The 15,715-nt window shown below is 36.8% G+C and overlaps 1 protein-coding gene and 1 long non-coding RNA gene across 3 annotated transcripts in view; both read right to left on the bottom strand.

Moving 5' to 3' along the window:
- Nucleotides 1-1,217: 1,217 nt before the first annotated feature.
- LOC135769043 (uncharacterized) lies at nt 1,218-3,251 on the bottom strand. 2 transcript variants are annotated; one of them, XR_010542348.2, is made up of 5 exons: nt 3,106-3,251; nt 2,760-2,817; nt 2,246-2,420; nt 1,990-2,147; nt 1,218-1,431 (listed from the first exon to the last, which is right to left on the bottom strand). It is a non-coding gene; the product is annotated as an uncharacterized lncRNA (long non-coding RNA). The 2 variants fall into 2 exon arrangements; XR_010542349.2 differs by lacking the exon at nt 2,760-2,817.
- Nucleotides 3,252-5,279: 2,028 nt separating this feature from the next.
- The window catches only part of LOC135769007 (uncharacterized), a 30,854-nt gene continuing 20,418 nt past the window's right edge, over nt 5,280-15,715 (bottom strand). The window contains exons 2-3 of the mRNA XM_065278366.2: nt 15,214-15,425; nt 5,280-8,068 (exon numbers count right to left, since the gene is read on the bottom strand). Of these exons, the coding sequence (XP_065134438.1) occupies nt 6,633-8,068; nt 15,214-15,301 (1,524 nt within the window). The 5' untranslated portion in view covers nt 15,302-15,425 and the 3' untranslated portion in view covers nt 5,280-6,632. The remainder of the gene's footprint in view (nt 8,069-15,213; nt 15,426-15,715) is intronic.

Genomic DNA, 15,715 nt, shown 5'->3' with positions numbered 1-15,715 from the left:
GTGGCGTTTTGGTTCTTTCTGTTGCCGTGTTGGTTTGTTAACTACGTTTTGTAAATTCTGTTAATATAGCATATAGCTTTTCTTGAAATAATCCGGCTACATTCTTAAAGACGTCTTAAAAACGTTTGGAATAATACTATATAACCTATTATATTTACTATTAATTTAGTAATTTCCCTGGTTTTTCTTATTTCTTGTAAAGCTGTTTTGAAGCAATGCAACTTTGTAAAAAGCACTATATAAATAAATCTGGCTTGGCTTGACTTAAAATTTAATTTACACCCCATTTAGAAATTACAGATTTGTAGTGTGTGTGTGTGTACCTGGTAATTATCACGTTGTGGGGACCAATTGTCCCCACAAAGATAGGAATACCAGTGTTTTTGTGACCTTGTGGGGACATTTTGATGTCCCCATGAGGAAACAAGCTTAAAAATCAAACAGAATGATGTTTCTTGAAAATGTGAAGTAGGAGAAAGGTTTTTGTGATGGTTGGGGTTAGGGAATGGGGCAGGTAAGGGGAATAGAATATACAGTTTGTGCAGAATAAAACAAGTACACCTGACTGCAGCTTGCAGATCGGGGCGTGGATGACTCTAGGGAGGACCTGAACAGGCAGCCCCTCCCATAACGCGTATCATTGGTTAGTAGCACAGTAATGACGTCGACGCCACGGTAAACAGGAAATGCGGTTGAAAACGGTGCGATCTTTAAAATGTGCGCTACATCGCGCTGACGTTATGAAATAATACTTTAATAAAACGATTTATTATTAAAGAAAAGTATAAAGTAATAATGGAGTAGAGCATATAGTTTCAATTATGCCTGATCTAATGTGAACTTTTAAAGAATTTCAGAGTATTGTGTAATATCTGTGTAGATTTTAAAAGTTTTTCAGATTATGTTGCACTTCATTGTGTAATTACAAAATTACCGTAAACATTAATGGCACCTTATATATTTCGTATTTTAATCACTCCTCTAATAGTTCTTGTTTATTTTTGTGCTTAATATAGGCTATTACTAAACATTTATGCCTATAAAGAAGTTAAACTACATACAGTACGTTGTCAATCTCTGTATCCCATAGTATGCATGCCACTCAAAAACACCAAACCCATACCAGTGATAACTTTTATTTCAAAACAAAAATAATTGTTTAAAAGACATAATATACACATACAGATAATCACGTACATTAACCGTACACACACAATCTACACAGCCTGAAGTTGCCCTCCATCATTGAAAAAACAATCAAATGAGCAATAGCCCTGAACCTCCTTGTCGGAATAAAACCCATTCAGGACTCCCCTTCTGCCATCACCTACATATCCAGGTGGGCAGTCCTTGTATATTTCAAAGTCAACGAGTAGGGCACCCGGAGCTCTTGCCCATATTGTCTGGAAAATGCACTCCAGTTCACAACACCTAATTAAGATAAAATACAGAACAAACAATATTGAATCATTTTGAAGAAATTGGCAAATTGGAAATAGGCATAAACATAGTAAAGAGTCATGCAAGGAATTTTTTTATGTATATGTTACACATAATACAGGAAAATGTTAGACAAAATATACTTGAGTGTTATTGGCTTTGTCTGTAAAGTACCTAAGAGACTCACTTTTTGTTTATGAACAACATAAACCAGTTAAAAAAGTTTGTCAACACAAGCAACACAAGCTTAAATTTGACCTGAGAAAGCCTATCCTAAAAGTTTGAAATAGAAGTTTGAAGAATTTTTAGTTTGCAGCAAAGTAGTTTTCAAGCTGAAAGTTTTGAAGGCAATACCGTCTATCAGACACAGACAAACAGACAGATGGACGGATAGACATGACAGATAGGTAGAGATAGATAGACAGACAGATAGATAGGAAAAACAGACAGATAGATAGATTGCACAAACGAACAAACAGAAACAGATGGACATACAGACTTTCTAAAGTATCTTTTAAAGTACTCACAATTTAGATTTAAAAAACTTACTGTTTGGACATACAAAGGGGACCTTTTCTCAGAACTTGGGCTTGCTGAAAACGTCTCTGAAAACCTTGCATGTCAGGGAAAGTCACCATAAAGCCATATCGTCCTCTTTGTAACGACTCCCATCAGGATCTGCCCGAGGATGTAAGGTCAGGTGGCATCTGTTTAAAGTAGCAAACAGTCAGTCCAAAATGTAACTTTACATACAACTTATTAAAAGTGTAACTGAAAAATTGACAGGAGTTTATAATGCACTTACCTTGGTCGAATAATCCACAGGCCGGGGGATTTCATCACCTCTAAATTGGAGAGTAAGAACAAGAGTAGCATCATTTTCAAACCCCTGTTATTTAGGTTCAAGATTTGAAATGGGAACCAACACCTGCTTCTTTACGCTCCTCTTTTACTGGAGTTGCTCTTTCAGCATCTCTGACCTTCAAAAGTTTAAAATATAAAGTCTCATAAAAACAGTTTGTTCTTAATGACATCCCTTAGGACCATGATTGAAATCCACTTGTTTAGATCGATACATGTAATGAATTTATCTATAGTTAAAAACATTTATTTTAAAATGCTAAATTTAAGCATTTGGTAATTGAAGCTTCAATGAAAAGTATGTATTAAAAAAAAAAAGAAAACAAACAAACAAACATCAAAGGGGGAATTCTCCAAAAGCAGCAGACACTAATGTATGACAGGCTAAGTTAAAAATTAATACTGAGTTTACTTTTAATTATATGGGGGGTTTCTATTGTATAGGCTATTTCACTAACCTCTGTAAAATCAAAGGTCCCTACTGTCAGAAAGCTCAGTGAATACTGAAATGGTTTCCTGATCAATCAATAAATGTATACTTATCAATAACATATCAAAATAGTTTACATTTAAAAATGTATTCATAGAAAAAAGTCCTAGAATATAACTTTGTTGTTGTTACTATTAACTCTTAAATCCTATATTTCTTCTTTTGGTTCAGTTTTGCTTTGTTTTAATCATAATCCCACCAAACCGCACGCGCGCACACACGCACGGTCCTAGTTATTTTAACATCACACTAAACGCCACTTCAAAATTAAAAATTGTAAATAAAATAGAACAAAAACAGGAGCTTGTACTCACCATGCAGCGATAAACATCGGAAATGAAAACTTGCTATAATCGACGTCATGACTTCACGCCACTAACCAATGAGAAGCAGTGTGGGCGGGCCTGCACGTGCAGCACCGTCCTAGGTGCATACCCGCCCAAATCTGCAGGCTGCAGACAGGGGCTTCTCGAATAAAATGCATTACGTCTATGGAATGTCCCCACAAAACATGGAAACCAGTGTGTGTGTGTGTGTGTGTGTGTGTGTGTGTGTGTGTGTGTGTGTGTGTGTGTGTGTGTGTGTGTGTGTGTGTGTGTGTTTACATTTAATATTTAATTTACTTAAGATAGTGTGTTCTATATAAATCAGTACTACTTATTTCAGCACACTCTAACACATGTCTGCATCTAAGCTTACACAAAGGATTAGGTTATTTATTTATTCATTCAATTAATTGATTCATAAATAAATACATAAATGAGTTCATTACACATTTCATTCATTCACTCCTGGCTACTGCAATTGCTGATTGAGAAACATGGCATTGACCTTCAGGCCTTGTTCATTAACACAGTATGACAAAAAAAGTCTATTTCCTCTTGAACCTGAAATATGAACACAATTTCATCCTTTACTCCAGAGAATTCCCCGCTCAGGAACTTCCCGAGGGCATTTTGTTGATCATCTGCAGCACCTGGTAAAGTAAAGACGCAAGTTGTAAAAAATATAAAAATCACATGAAATGATATATGTAGAGTCTGTCATATACCTTTTAGGCAAACATCTTCATCAGCTGAATGCACCCCCACTCATTTGCACCTCCTCCAAAAAAACCTCACACAAAATAAAAAACAAATAACATACCACTTGTTTGATTGCAAACTTGTGAAAAAATCCAGCTTACTTCTATGAATTTTACTGTTAATGACATATAAGCATAAAGGGAAAATAAAAAAACAACACTGGAAGACGATCTAACAGCTTTGACAAATTAAACCTTCTTACCATTAAGATGTAGACACCACAGGAATTTCGTGTTCATACCATAATGCATAATGTGTAATTAAATGATCAGTTCTGTAGTCTGAGAACGATGTAAAGCAGAGTTGTTTTGTCATGTCATATTAAAATGTGCCACTTTAGATACAAACTATCTGTAAGCAAATGTCACTACTTAATTGTGATGGTAGCGAAGGCTACTCTGAAGTGTAGGGGGCTAGTTACGAATTAATATAGCAGTGTACCAGGGTGTCTGTCAGAACACAATAGAGAGCGTTAAATCAACATGAGCTGTTTATTAGGCACACAAAAGAACATACTGTACATTACATATGGGAGAGCCAGCATTCAGTATTTATGAGGTAGCACACACAGCACAGAACGCTGAATGAGAAGCACAACTTAATGGAGAGCAGAGCAGTCGTTGATGAAGGTAATGGTTATTTGAGAGCTTAGCCAGATCATAGGCAGGTGGAGATGTGGTTTCCCTGCAACAGATAACAACAGGATTCCCAAAGTAACACTAATGCACATAAACATACATAACATTAAAGGGGCGGTGAATTTGTCGATTTTATTGTTTTATACTGTTGTTTGAGGTCTACTTATGATGTATGCGTGATTCTTACATTCAAAAACATCAATAGCAATCAGTAATACGTTATTTTGTAACATGGATTAGTGGCTGTCTGGTATGGGGTTCCTTTTGTGCCAAAATTAAGTCGACATGCTATCTGTGTATGCTATGTGTCGTCTTCCATGTCTATGTGTCTGTTTACTGTCTATGTCTATGTGATTGCCCACATGACTCAACTTTTGTGTGTGTCAACTCAACTTACTCCTGTTGTCTTTCTTTGTTGTTTGACTGTGTCGTCTTGCTGTGTCAATGCAGCATGCGTCATGACTATGTGTCGTTTCCCTCTGTCGTTACCATGTGTTGTTATTATACGTCGTTTCCCTCTGTCGTTACCATGCGTTGTTTGACAGTAAACAGACACATAGACATGGAAGACGACACATAGCATACACAGATAGCATGTCGACTTAATTTTGGCACAAAAGGAACCCCATAAAAATCACTTTATTCAATTATTTATTTGTACAACATTTATATTTTATTTTTCTTGTCATGGTTAAAATGGAAAAATGAACAGATGCAAAAGTACACGGATCACTGATTAGCTTCAATGTATTTATTACAAAATGAAATATAATATAAAACCATTCATTAAAAGTACAAAATGTTTGTACAACATGAAGTAAACACAAAAAATCTAGTTTAAGTACAAAAGGCAGTGATTCAGTGTTAAGATTCTATAGAAAATATATGTGATTTAAGTTATGAAACTTAACTTTAACATCAGTTAAAATGATAATAACAAATAACAGACTTCATATGAATAAAAAAGAGAAGTAAATTGATGAGACCAAATGCCAGTTAGATGCACTATATTGACAAAAGCTTTGGGACACCTCTATTCTTAATCCACATGGTTTAATATGGAGTTTTGTCCACCCTTTGCAGCTATAACAGCTTCAACTCTTCTTGGAAGACTTTCTACAAGGTTTAGGAGTGCGTTTATGGATTTTTTTTACCATTCTTCTAAAAGCACATTTGTAAGACACTGATGAAGGCCTAGCTCGTAGTCTCTGCTCTAATTCATTCAAAATATGTTTTACTGGGTTGAGGTCACGACTCTGTGCAGGCCAGTCAAGTTTCTGCACACTCGCTCTTTGCTTTGTGCACTGGTGCACAGTCATGTTGGATCAGGAAGGAGCCATCCCTAAACTGTTCCCACAAAGTTGGAGCATGAAATTGTCCAAAATACCTTGGTATGATGAAGCATTAAGAGTTCCTTTACTAGACGTGATTGAAACATCTGAATTCAATGATTTGGAGGGGTGTCCCAAAACTTTGGGCAATATAGTGAATAGCCAAAGGGAATATTTCATGTTTAATGATCAGACACTGAAGGGCAGAGCAGCTGCACTGAGACAGCAGCAAATTTCAAAAGAACTTGCAGAGAGAAGCCTGCCCTCGGCGGAGTACACAGCACTGACTGCCCGTTGATCAACTTGAACTCACATATCCAAAATCATCAGAGGAAATTTTAATATATGCGCTTTCTTTACTAACTGACCACAGATTTAAAGTTTATTCATCTATATTCTCAACTAAACGGCTACATTTTATGACACAAAAAGAGTAATATTTCTAATATTTTGCAGGTTTTAAGCTTCAATGCCGTTGATGTGAAATGCATTCTGGGAAACTTGGCTGTCGTAAGTCCACACAAGTCACCTCCTGATGCATCCTCGATAAAATGAGTGGATCAAGAACACATCCTGAGATGTTATGTGAACTTGACTTGATGTGAACTTGGAATTGGAACTTGGGCCGCGACTGATGACGTTTCACAAGAACACAAGTACATACATCTTGGGCTTTTGTGCACATGTAGACTTTGAGTAAGGATCCTCCAGACAGTTTTATTAATAAGACCTCAGCTGATTTCTAAACTTTGTTGCCATATCCACACTGTTGACACATTAATGGTTTCTATCGAGTGTGAAATTTTGCGTGTCTTTTAAGGGCAGCTTTTGTTTTGAAACTCTTTTTACACTCATGGCATGTGAACGGTTTCTCTTCAGTGTGAGTGATCAAATGTGCATTAAGGCTTGGTTTTGTCCTGAAACTCTTTCCACACTGGTGACACACGTATGGTCTCTCTCCAGTGTGAATTCTCACATGTGCATTAAGGTCACGTTTCCTTGTAAAACTCTTTCCACACAGATGACATGTAAACGGTTTTTCTCCAGTGTGAAGTGTGATGTGTGTCTTAAGATTACCTTTACATTTAAAACTCTTTTCACACAGATGACACATGTAAGGTTTCTCTCCAGTGTGAGTCCTCATGTGTTTCTTAAGTTTACCTGCAGTTATAAAACTCTTTCCACACTGATGGCACAGATGTGGTTTCTCTCCGGTGTGAATCCTCATGTGTACGTTAAGGTTAGGTTTTGTTCTGAAACTCTTTCCACATTGATGACAACTGTAAGGTTTCTCTCCAGTGTGAAGTCTAATGTGAATCTTAAGTTGACTTCTATTTGGAAAACTCTTGTCACAGTGATGGCACGTGTTTGGCTTTTCCCCTCTGTGATTTTTTATGTGCTGGGTAAGGCCGGATTTAAAGGTGAAACTCTTTCCACACTTTTGACACTTGTAAAGTTTCTCTTCAGTGTGAACTCTTGAATGTTTCTTAAGGTCACTTGCAGTTATAAACCTCTTTCCACACTGATGGCACAAATGTGGCTTCTCTCCAGTGTGAATCCTCACGTGTGTGTTGAGGTGCCATTTTGTTCTGAAACTCTTTCCACATTGTTTACATGCATAAGTTTTCTCTCCAGTGTGAGACCTCATGTGCAACTTAAGATAACCTGCAGATATAAAACTCCTTTCACACTCATGGCACGCGTGTGGTTTTTCTTTCATGTGACTTCTCACATGAGTCTCAAGTTTACTTTTATCTCTGAAACTCTTGCCACACTCTTCACATGTGACAGGTTTCTCTCCGGTGTGAGTCCTCATGTGTGCATTAAGGTTTGATTTTGTCCTGAAACTCTTTCCACACTGTTGACAAGTGTAAGGTTTCTCTCCGGTGTGAATCCTCAAATGTTTCTTAAGGTTACTTGCAGCTGTAAAACTCTTTCCACACTGTTGACATGTGTAAGGTTTCTCTCCAGTGTGAATCCTCCTGTGTATGTTAAGGTGAGCTTTTCTTGTGAAACTCTTTCCACACTGTTGACATGTGAAAGGTTTCTCCTCACTGTGAGTCCTCTTGTGATCTGCAGGGCGTTCATCTTCTCTGAAACTATTTTCACACTTTATGTCTTCTGTCTTCAGAGTTTCTTTCTGTGAAACATTATGGTTTATTTTTACAATCTGATGTTTCTTATCCACTTCAGCTTGACTCTCCTCTTTCACTTCCATCGTATCTAAAATAAAGACAATAAATAGTTCATATTGATTGTTACGTATGCTGTGTTATGCAAGTGTTTTGTTGCTGCATATGTGTGCGTGTCTGTATGCTGTGTTTCAGGTTCCGGTTCTGATTTGACGATCCATTTGTCAATCTGCGGGCATAAGGGCTGACGTCACGGATTGCGCCACCAATCGCTGTTCACTGAGCTGTTTATGAATGGCTCAAACTTCAATGGCGGCAGCTCAAAGACATACTCTGGGTTGGGGAGAGATGTTGTGTTTGTCGTGCTCGTTTGTTTGGGCTTCTGTGTTTAATTAATGCTTGATTTGAAACGCGGAGCGTTCCCGCCCGCGGTACCGATGAAACTTATATTTCACGATGTCCTATTTTAAAGCTGTGTAGCCTGGTTGGAGAGGTCGTGAATCAGGTAAGTAGGTTGGGACCTACATTTGCACGTAGCGTTTTAATGTATTAGACACACTAGCATAAAGTTTGTTTTGTTAGATAGTGTGGTTTAGTTATAGCGTCTTGCACGCTGAAGATGTTTCTTTCTACATTTTCTTTTGTTAGATAGTTTAGCTTTCTAATCCTTAGTTAGTTTTCTTTTTGGTTATATTTGGTTCTTTGATTTAAGCTCCACTCTCTCGCTCCTTCCTCTCCTCCAGTTTGTAGATGTTTGTTTGTTCTTGCTACATTGTACATATTGTAAATATTTATTCCTTTATACTACTTTTCATACTTAACTTATATTCAAATTAAAAACTTTGCAATGAGATTGCTGGTTTGTTTGTCTGTCCTTTTGTCTTGTTATTTTCCTGTGGCCACCATTACACACACACACACACGGCTATTTTTGTTACGTCTAATACTAATATTCCTAGACAAATAACATCTAACTACAAGGGACGTAACACCAGAGTGACAAAACACATTTGAGATATCATGTATCCAGAGGCGTCATGCCCATTCAAACTGAGGGGGCAGTTGCCCCCTTGTTTTTTTGAGCCTCAAAATCAAAGAAGCGCCCATTAATCTGTTATTTGTCTTTTAATCTGTTTACTATACACAATATTATTAATTCTGTGCTGCATCCTTGTCACTTTTCGGACATTTTCGCCGTTTTGATAGTGTTTTGATCATGTTACATTACTTCTGGCGGCAGGCGCTGCATTCAGCGCAGTCGCTGACGTCATCAACGTCTGTGCGCTCACAAGCTCTTTGCTGTTGCTGCTGCATTTTGCTATCTGAGGAATTAAAACATGTAAGAAATGCTCACAACAATTCCAAACCCCAGTACGGTAATGTGCAGTTAACCTCCTATGTGTAGAAAATGTATGGTTTAAAATGTGACCGTCTCAACGTTATATTAGCAGAGATTTCTAGATTCATCTTCTTGGTACGACGCCAAACTTCGCCAGAGTCACGGGGACGCGGAATCACACATGTGTACATATGAGGTAAAGTTATGCAAAAACCTCTAATAATTTTTATCGAAACATTTTTTGAATCATTATTGAACATTAAACTCAATCACATGACTATAGCTTAGATAATTTTCACTGTTTATAAACTTTATGGATTTAAAATTACATTAATTTTATAGGATTATGCAGTTGCTGTGCAAAATGCCTTGACACAATTAAACAAGTCATTAAACAAAACGTAAATAAACAAAACATGCCGTTCCAGATGTAAATATGATGCCAATATGTCATTATTTCGATTGAATAGTATTTGATATGAAAGTTAGTCAACACTTTTATTTTGGAGGTTTTTGTCATGAAGGCAGGAAGGCTCAAAAAAGTGACATGGAAAAGACTGAAAGCTCTATAATATTTTGTTTGATGTCCGTGTATGCATAGGGATGGGAGAAATTAAGCTTTCGAATCTTCGAATCAATTGAACGAATTGCTTCGAAAATTGATTCAGTTTTTCAAAGCAGTTCGAAACACCACACACGCTGGCAACCCCTGCTGGTCAAAAGAGTGTAAAAGCAGATATGTCCAAACATTTTACACTTTTTTTACAAAGATAAATGTTTTATGAACTTGCATAATAAAACTGACCTGAGTTCACCTAAACATATTAGACACTGGTCATTTGTGATCAACTCCCCCTAGTGGGAAGCATCGGATTTTCGAAACGTTTCGAAACAGTTATGACATAATGAAGCCTCGTTTGCTAAAATCACGTGACTTGGGCCAGTTTGAAACACGGTCCGAACCACTGATTCGAAACAAAAGATTCGTAAATGTTTCTAAGCCTCATGAAGCAGTGCTTCGAAAACGACCATCACTATGTATGCACACATTTCTGTAAGCTGTGCACACTGTGCCCCCTTAAAAAATTTGGTGCATGACGCCCCTGCATGTATCCATGTTATTTTTAATGTGAAGTACATCATGTCATTTCTATTGTTAATTTCTGCTCTTGTAGTTTAACTCTTGTGCTGTGTTCAAACCCTTTAACACTTGTGATGTTTCCAATATCACCAAACATTGGATTCTATCTTTTTGTCAACTTGTTTTCTTTCAGTTAGGACTGGATGCTACCACGCCCCCATGTCGCCAGGCTGGGGAAAAAACTCTCAGAGGAAGAGCTGTAATCGGGCCTTAAAAGTTAGGCCCGAAATGTCCGGAGCCCGACAGAATGCAGCCCGAACCCGAACGTACATTTAGATTGACAGCTTTTTAAAAGCCCGAACCCGTTTACAGCCCGACATTATTTAAATGTGCGCACACACACAGCTTTTGTCAAGAATGAGAAATTTACACAGGTTTTAACATTATTTATTCATGACTAATAATCTACACGCCACTTGGAAGTTGAAACAAAGAAATAAGTAATCTTTAACATTGTAACATCTCATTCTAAATAGGCTTATGCAATACACTATAAATATGCCAATAAAATTCTTATTTCTTAACGAATTAAATTAAGATAATACATTCTGAATTAAGATGGGTATTTGGCAATAACGAAATTAAGAGGCAGGCTCCGCGGGATTTGCGTCGGCACTTCTCTCCATTACTGCCAACATTAGTCTATATCCTCTGTCTAAATTATGTAAGACTCGATTCATATTTAGTTATACATTGAAAAACCTACTCACCAAGATTAGGCTACATGTTTTTGATGAGGAAAATCATTAAATCCACTGTAAATGAATTCAGCGCGATCCTGCGCTACTGATTTGAACTTGACCGCTCATTTACCTCACAAAGCCGGAGCGGAAGCCCGAGCCCGCCCCGAGCCCGTGTAAAATGTTAGAAATGAAGCCCGAACCCGCCCGAGCCCGTCGGGTTCCGACGGGTCCCATCGGGTTCGGGCAAAGATCTTCAGCCATGGGCGTAGATTTAGGGTGGGACGCTAGGGACATGTCCCTAGCAATATTCAGGGAAGACTGAATTGTCCCTAGCAATAATTTCGACCAAACAATTAATCTGTATTTATTTATAACCACTAATTTCCTTCTTATTCTTGTGTTTTCTATTTTTTACTTATTATATTTTTTTTTCAGGAATCATTTAAATGAGACTAGAAATCTTTTGCAATCCCGTTCTGTAAAAATGACGCTCTATGTGGTACACAAACGGTTAACAGCTTTCGTTCTCTGCAATGCCCGCCTCCGTAACTCACATCGCTATTATGATTGGTTTTGCATTTCTTTAGTCCCGCCTCTCTAACTCACATTGCTAATATGATTGGATTAGCATTTCTTGAGTCCCGCCTCTCTAACGCACATCACTTTATGCTGGGCTTGTATTTACTCGCTACGTGTGATAGGATGGTTTCACTTTGTGCAACGCGCCAAAGTTTACTCAACAAGACGCGCGTGATTATTCGGGCTACAGGTAAGTGAGGAAGAAAGTATTATTATACCCACTGTAACTGTTTCATGCACAAAATACGGAACAAGTTGTGTCACATAATGATTCAAGGACAGTGTTTTCACCAATACACGACAATCCTATGTTAACCCTGAGGAGTTGCAAACTTTTGTCAACCTTTTATAAATGGGGTAGCAAGGTTATTTAGGGGGTCCCTAATCCATGAAAGAAAATAACCCCAACATGGTAAAAACATGAATTCATGTCATGATTGCTGAATACTTTACATTACTGCACTGTGGTCATTACTTGCACAGATGTAGACATAATGTAAGGTTGCATTTTAAACTTAAAATTATTTTTTTTCACACTGATTAACTGTCTGTTAATGAAAAGAAGATTTAATGTGAACTACAGAAACGTTAATAAACGTTGTTCAGGAAACAGCATGATATACATACCAACTTCAACACTGGGATTTTTTTTTTGCAAAATTAAATTAAGAATTAAATATTAATTGCATATTCTTCATTGTTATAAAGTAAATATGGTTATATCTTACAATGTGATGTTCTTTTTTTTTTTGACAAAGACTTAAACAGTTACTGTTTATTAGGCTCTAGGACATAACGAATTGTTTATTATAAATTTGGGATGGCCGGGGGTGGCGAGTCAGATGTTACTGAGTAAAGTGCATACTGAGTTGTCTGTTGTTTGTGTCAAGTAAACGGTGATAAACAGTTTTTGCAATGCAACCATTTTATTTATGTCCCCACCAATGCCAGAATCAAACCTACGCCCTTGTCTTCAGCTCTACTCAGAGGTGCCTCTAACTCTTTCCCCGCCATTGACGAGATAACTCGTCGTCAGTTAAGAGAAAACGCTTACCTGCCAATGACAATAATTTCATGGTTGCCTCAAGTTCGCCTCAAAAATCCTTTAATCCATGGTGTAAGGACAATTTCCTGAATAGGGATGGCCCCTCCTTGAAAAGCACAGCATGACTTAACTACATAGGCCCGAGAAAGCAACTCTCCACGATTCACAGTGGACTATATGAATGGATAACAACAGAATTCAATGTTAAAGGAACAGTACGTAAGAGATTTATATCAATTAATCATAAAATGGCCCTGATATGTCACTAGACATTAAGAAATCATTTTCATTTCAAATACTTATATCACTCACAACAGTGGTCCGGCCAGGATATTGTAATTTAAAAAGTGGAGTTGCAGCCCTCAACTGATGTTTATGTTGTCATGTTGTGTATTGGCCACCAGTTGTGTGATTGCAGTACCAGTTTTAGCCACAAGTTTTGTGATTGCAGTATCATTTTTGGCCACAATCCTACATACTGTTCCTTTAAAGTATAAGTAAAACCCAATATTCTTATTTGATTCTTCGTGTTTTAAATGGATTGTGAATTGACTTTTAATTATGACCTTCCTTCCTACCTGGTTAATAAATTGTGTTTGGATTATTCTGTGTTGCTATGAAAGTTATTGACATGACTAGTAAATTACGATGAATCCTTGTTACCGCAATGACTGAAATCAGGCTAGTACCTGACTAAAATCCCAGACTAGATGGCATAGTGGTACATCAGCGGATGATTTTGGAGATCTGACTAGCACTTGGCGTTAGTTTAAGTTAAATTAGATGCATGGAGGCTAATATAATCCCCATCAATCCGTTGGCCCAATGGCGGAATCCAATATGCATGGCAAAGGATTCTAGCGCGTTCTGTCTTTTCCTCCGCTTGCAGGTGACGTTTTGGCATTACGCAATTAAGGTATTGTTATCTGACTCCAAAGATAAAGTTAACATAAATCTGATTGATAAATACTTTTAACAGTTGCAGAATTTGAGTGGATGTTTGGTTATTCTGATTTAGCACTACTTGCTATTGCATCCATTCATTCGGCTACACATAACACTTTGGACTCACGCACCGGCAGTTTATTAATTTTTAATAATCATGCGAACCCACGATCACAATCGAATCAGGCTTGGTCGCTGCTAGAGGATAAACCATATGCTCAGAAGGCCACCTTTTATGCGTGCTCATCTCTGTACATACTTTATTTAGTCCCCATAGAGGTGAAACTTAAGGTAAAACTCTTCAAATGTAATTTCTAAATAATTCCCACAAATTCCTATTTAGTTTGTATTATATTCCAATTTGGAATATTTCCAAAATTCCCCAGATTAAGTTCCAAATGAAAGTTTCTGAAAATATATTGGAAACTTTCCACCCCTTTGCAACCCTATCTGTGAATAATTTGGCAATATTAAATATAGTGTTGATCACACTAGTCTAATTTAATGTTGAATTAGGAAGTTTGTTTTAAATTGCTTTCATTCTGTACACTGTAAAAAATCTGTAGAAATAACAGTGTTATTGCAGCTGGGTTGCTGGTAACTTACCGTAGATTTAAATGTATGTTATTTACTGGCAACATTTTGTTAAAAGTTAAATGAACATTGAACATTTATAAGTCTTATAAATAACAGCATCAAGCAAAGCATTCTGGGAAACAAAATCCGAAGCAAAAAACAGAAAAAAGTTGATGAGGATTTCTGGTTCCCAGAATGCTTTGCATGAGGATGTTGTTGTATAGTTTTAGACTGTAAAAATAAAAACTTGTTAATATTTAAAATTGATTGAACTTTGAAGAAACTCTTGCCAGTAAATAACATAAATTTAAATCTACAATAAATTACCGCCATCCAGCTGCAAGTAACACTGTAATTTCTACAGATTTTTTACATTGTACAAAATTAAACAGTGTCACACTTGTTGTGGTGATCCTGGTCAAAAATTATCGGCCATTTAAAGTGAAGGTAGAAGATCACAAAACACATGCAGAAATTTATTTTACAATTGTGCCATTTCCCATCAAATCCAAGTCGTTAAATTTATCTATTTAAGAACAAACCAAAATAAAAAAAAGCTGTGAAAAAATGACATCAACTTTGTGTGAACGCATGTAAATGATGCATGCATCTAATGCATTTACTGAACGTATGCACATGAATGACAATAATCTATTTCATGTGCCTAGGTGCTTTGCATTTAAAAAAGACAGTGCTTGTTTAGACATCTTTTGGGGCACACAATGTGCATCTCTTCATTTTCTCTCGTCTGTTTGAAACATTAGAGACCCCTGGTTATAAACTATTTTCTGTAGGCCGGTCATTTATGACCAGAAACAAGGTGGGGCAGAGGATAATCCCAAAAGCGAAGTCTTCGTAAACAAAGTCAATAAATTTCAGTCTGATGCAATAACATATTAAAGATAAAGATTGAAACATAGACACCAACCTATTTGTTCCTCAGTATCTTCATCCTTTATTCTGCATGGTTGTAGATCTGTCATCTTCTCAAGCTCCTCTTTCACCAGCATCAACATTATGTCATGAAGATTTCAGTTGTCACACATGGAGTGATTTCTCTGTGTGTTTGACTCCAGCATTTATTGGTGGATTGTTGTAGGAGGAGCTTCACTGAAGGTCTCAATCACTTTATGGGTGTGGCTGGAGATTTAAAAAAGACATCGGTTTCAGTATTTAATCGATCCAGTTTATGTCAGATATACAAAAAAATCCCTATATGAAAAGATCAAGATAAAAAAATAAATTACTTGTAAATCCAACTTGATTATATTTAGTTTCTTATTATTTTTGTAATATTTGTAATATATTTACATTTAAGTTCAAAATGTGTAAATATTCATCTGCTTATATCTTACTGTATGTCAAGAGAATCTTAAGCACATGCACATTTTACAATAATGCAGTGATATAGACGTGCCTCCCATTAAAAT

This window comes from Paramisgurnus dabryanus, chromosome 3, assembly GCF_030506205.2.
Source record: "Paramisgurnus dabryanus chromosome 3, PD_genome_1.1, whole genome shotgun sequence".
In the NCBI taxonomy this organism is placed as follows: domain Eukaryota; kingdom Metazoa; phylum Chordata; class Actinopteri; order Cypriniformes; family Cobitidae; genus Paramisgurnus; species Paramisgurnus dabryanus.
Note: the sequence above shows the minus strand (reverse complement) of the source record. Positions and strands in the feature narration are given on the sequence as shown.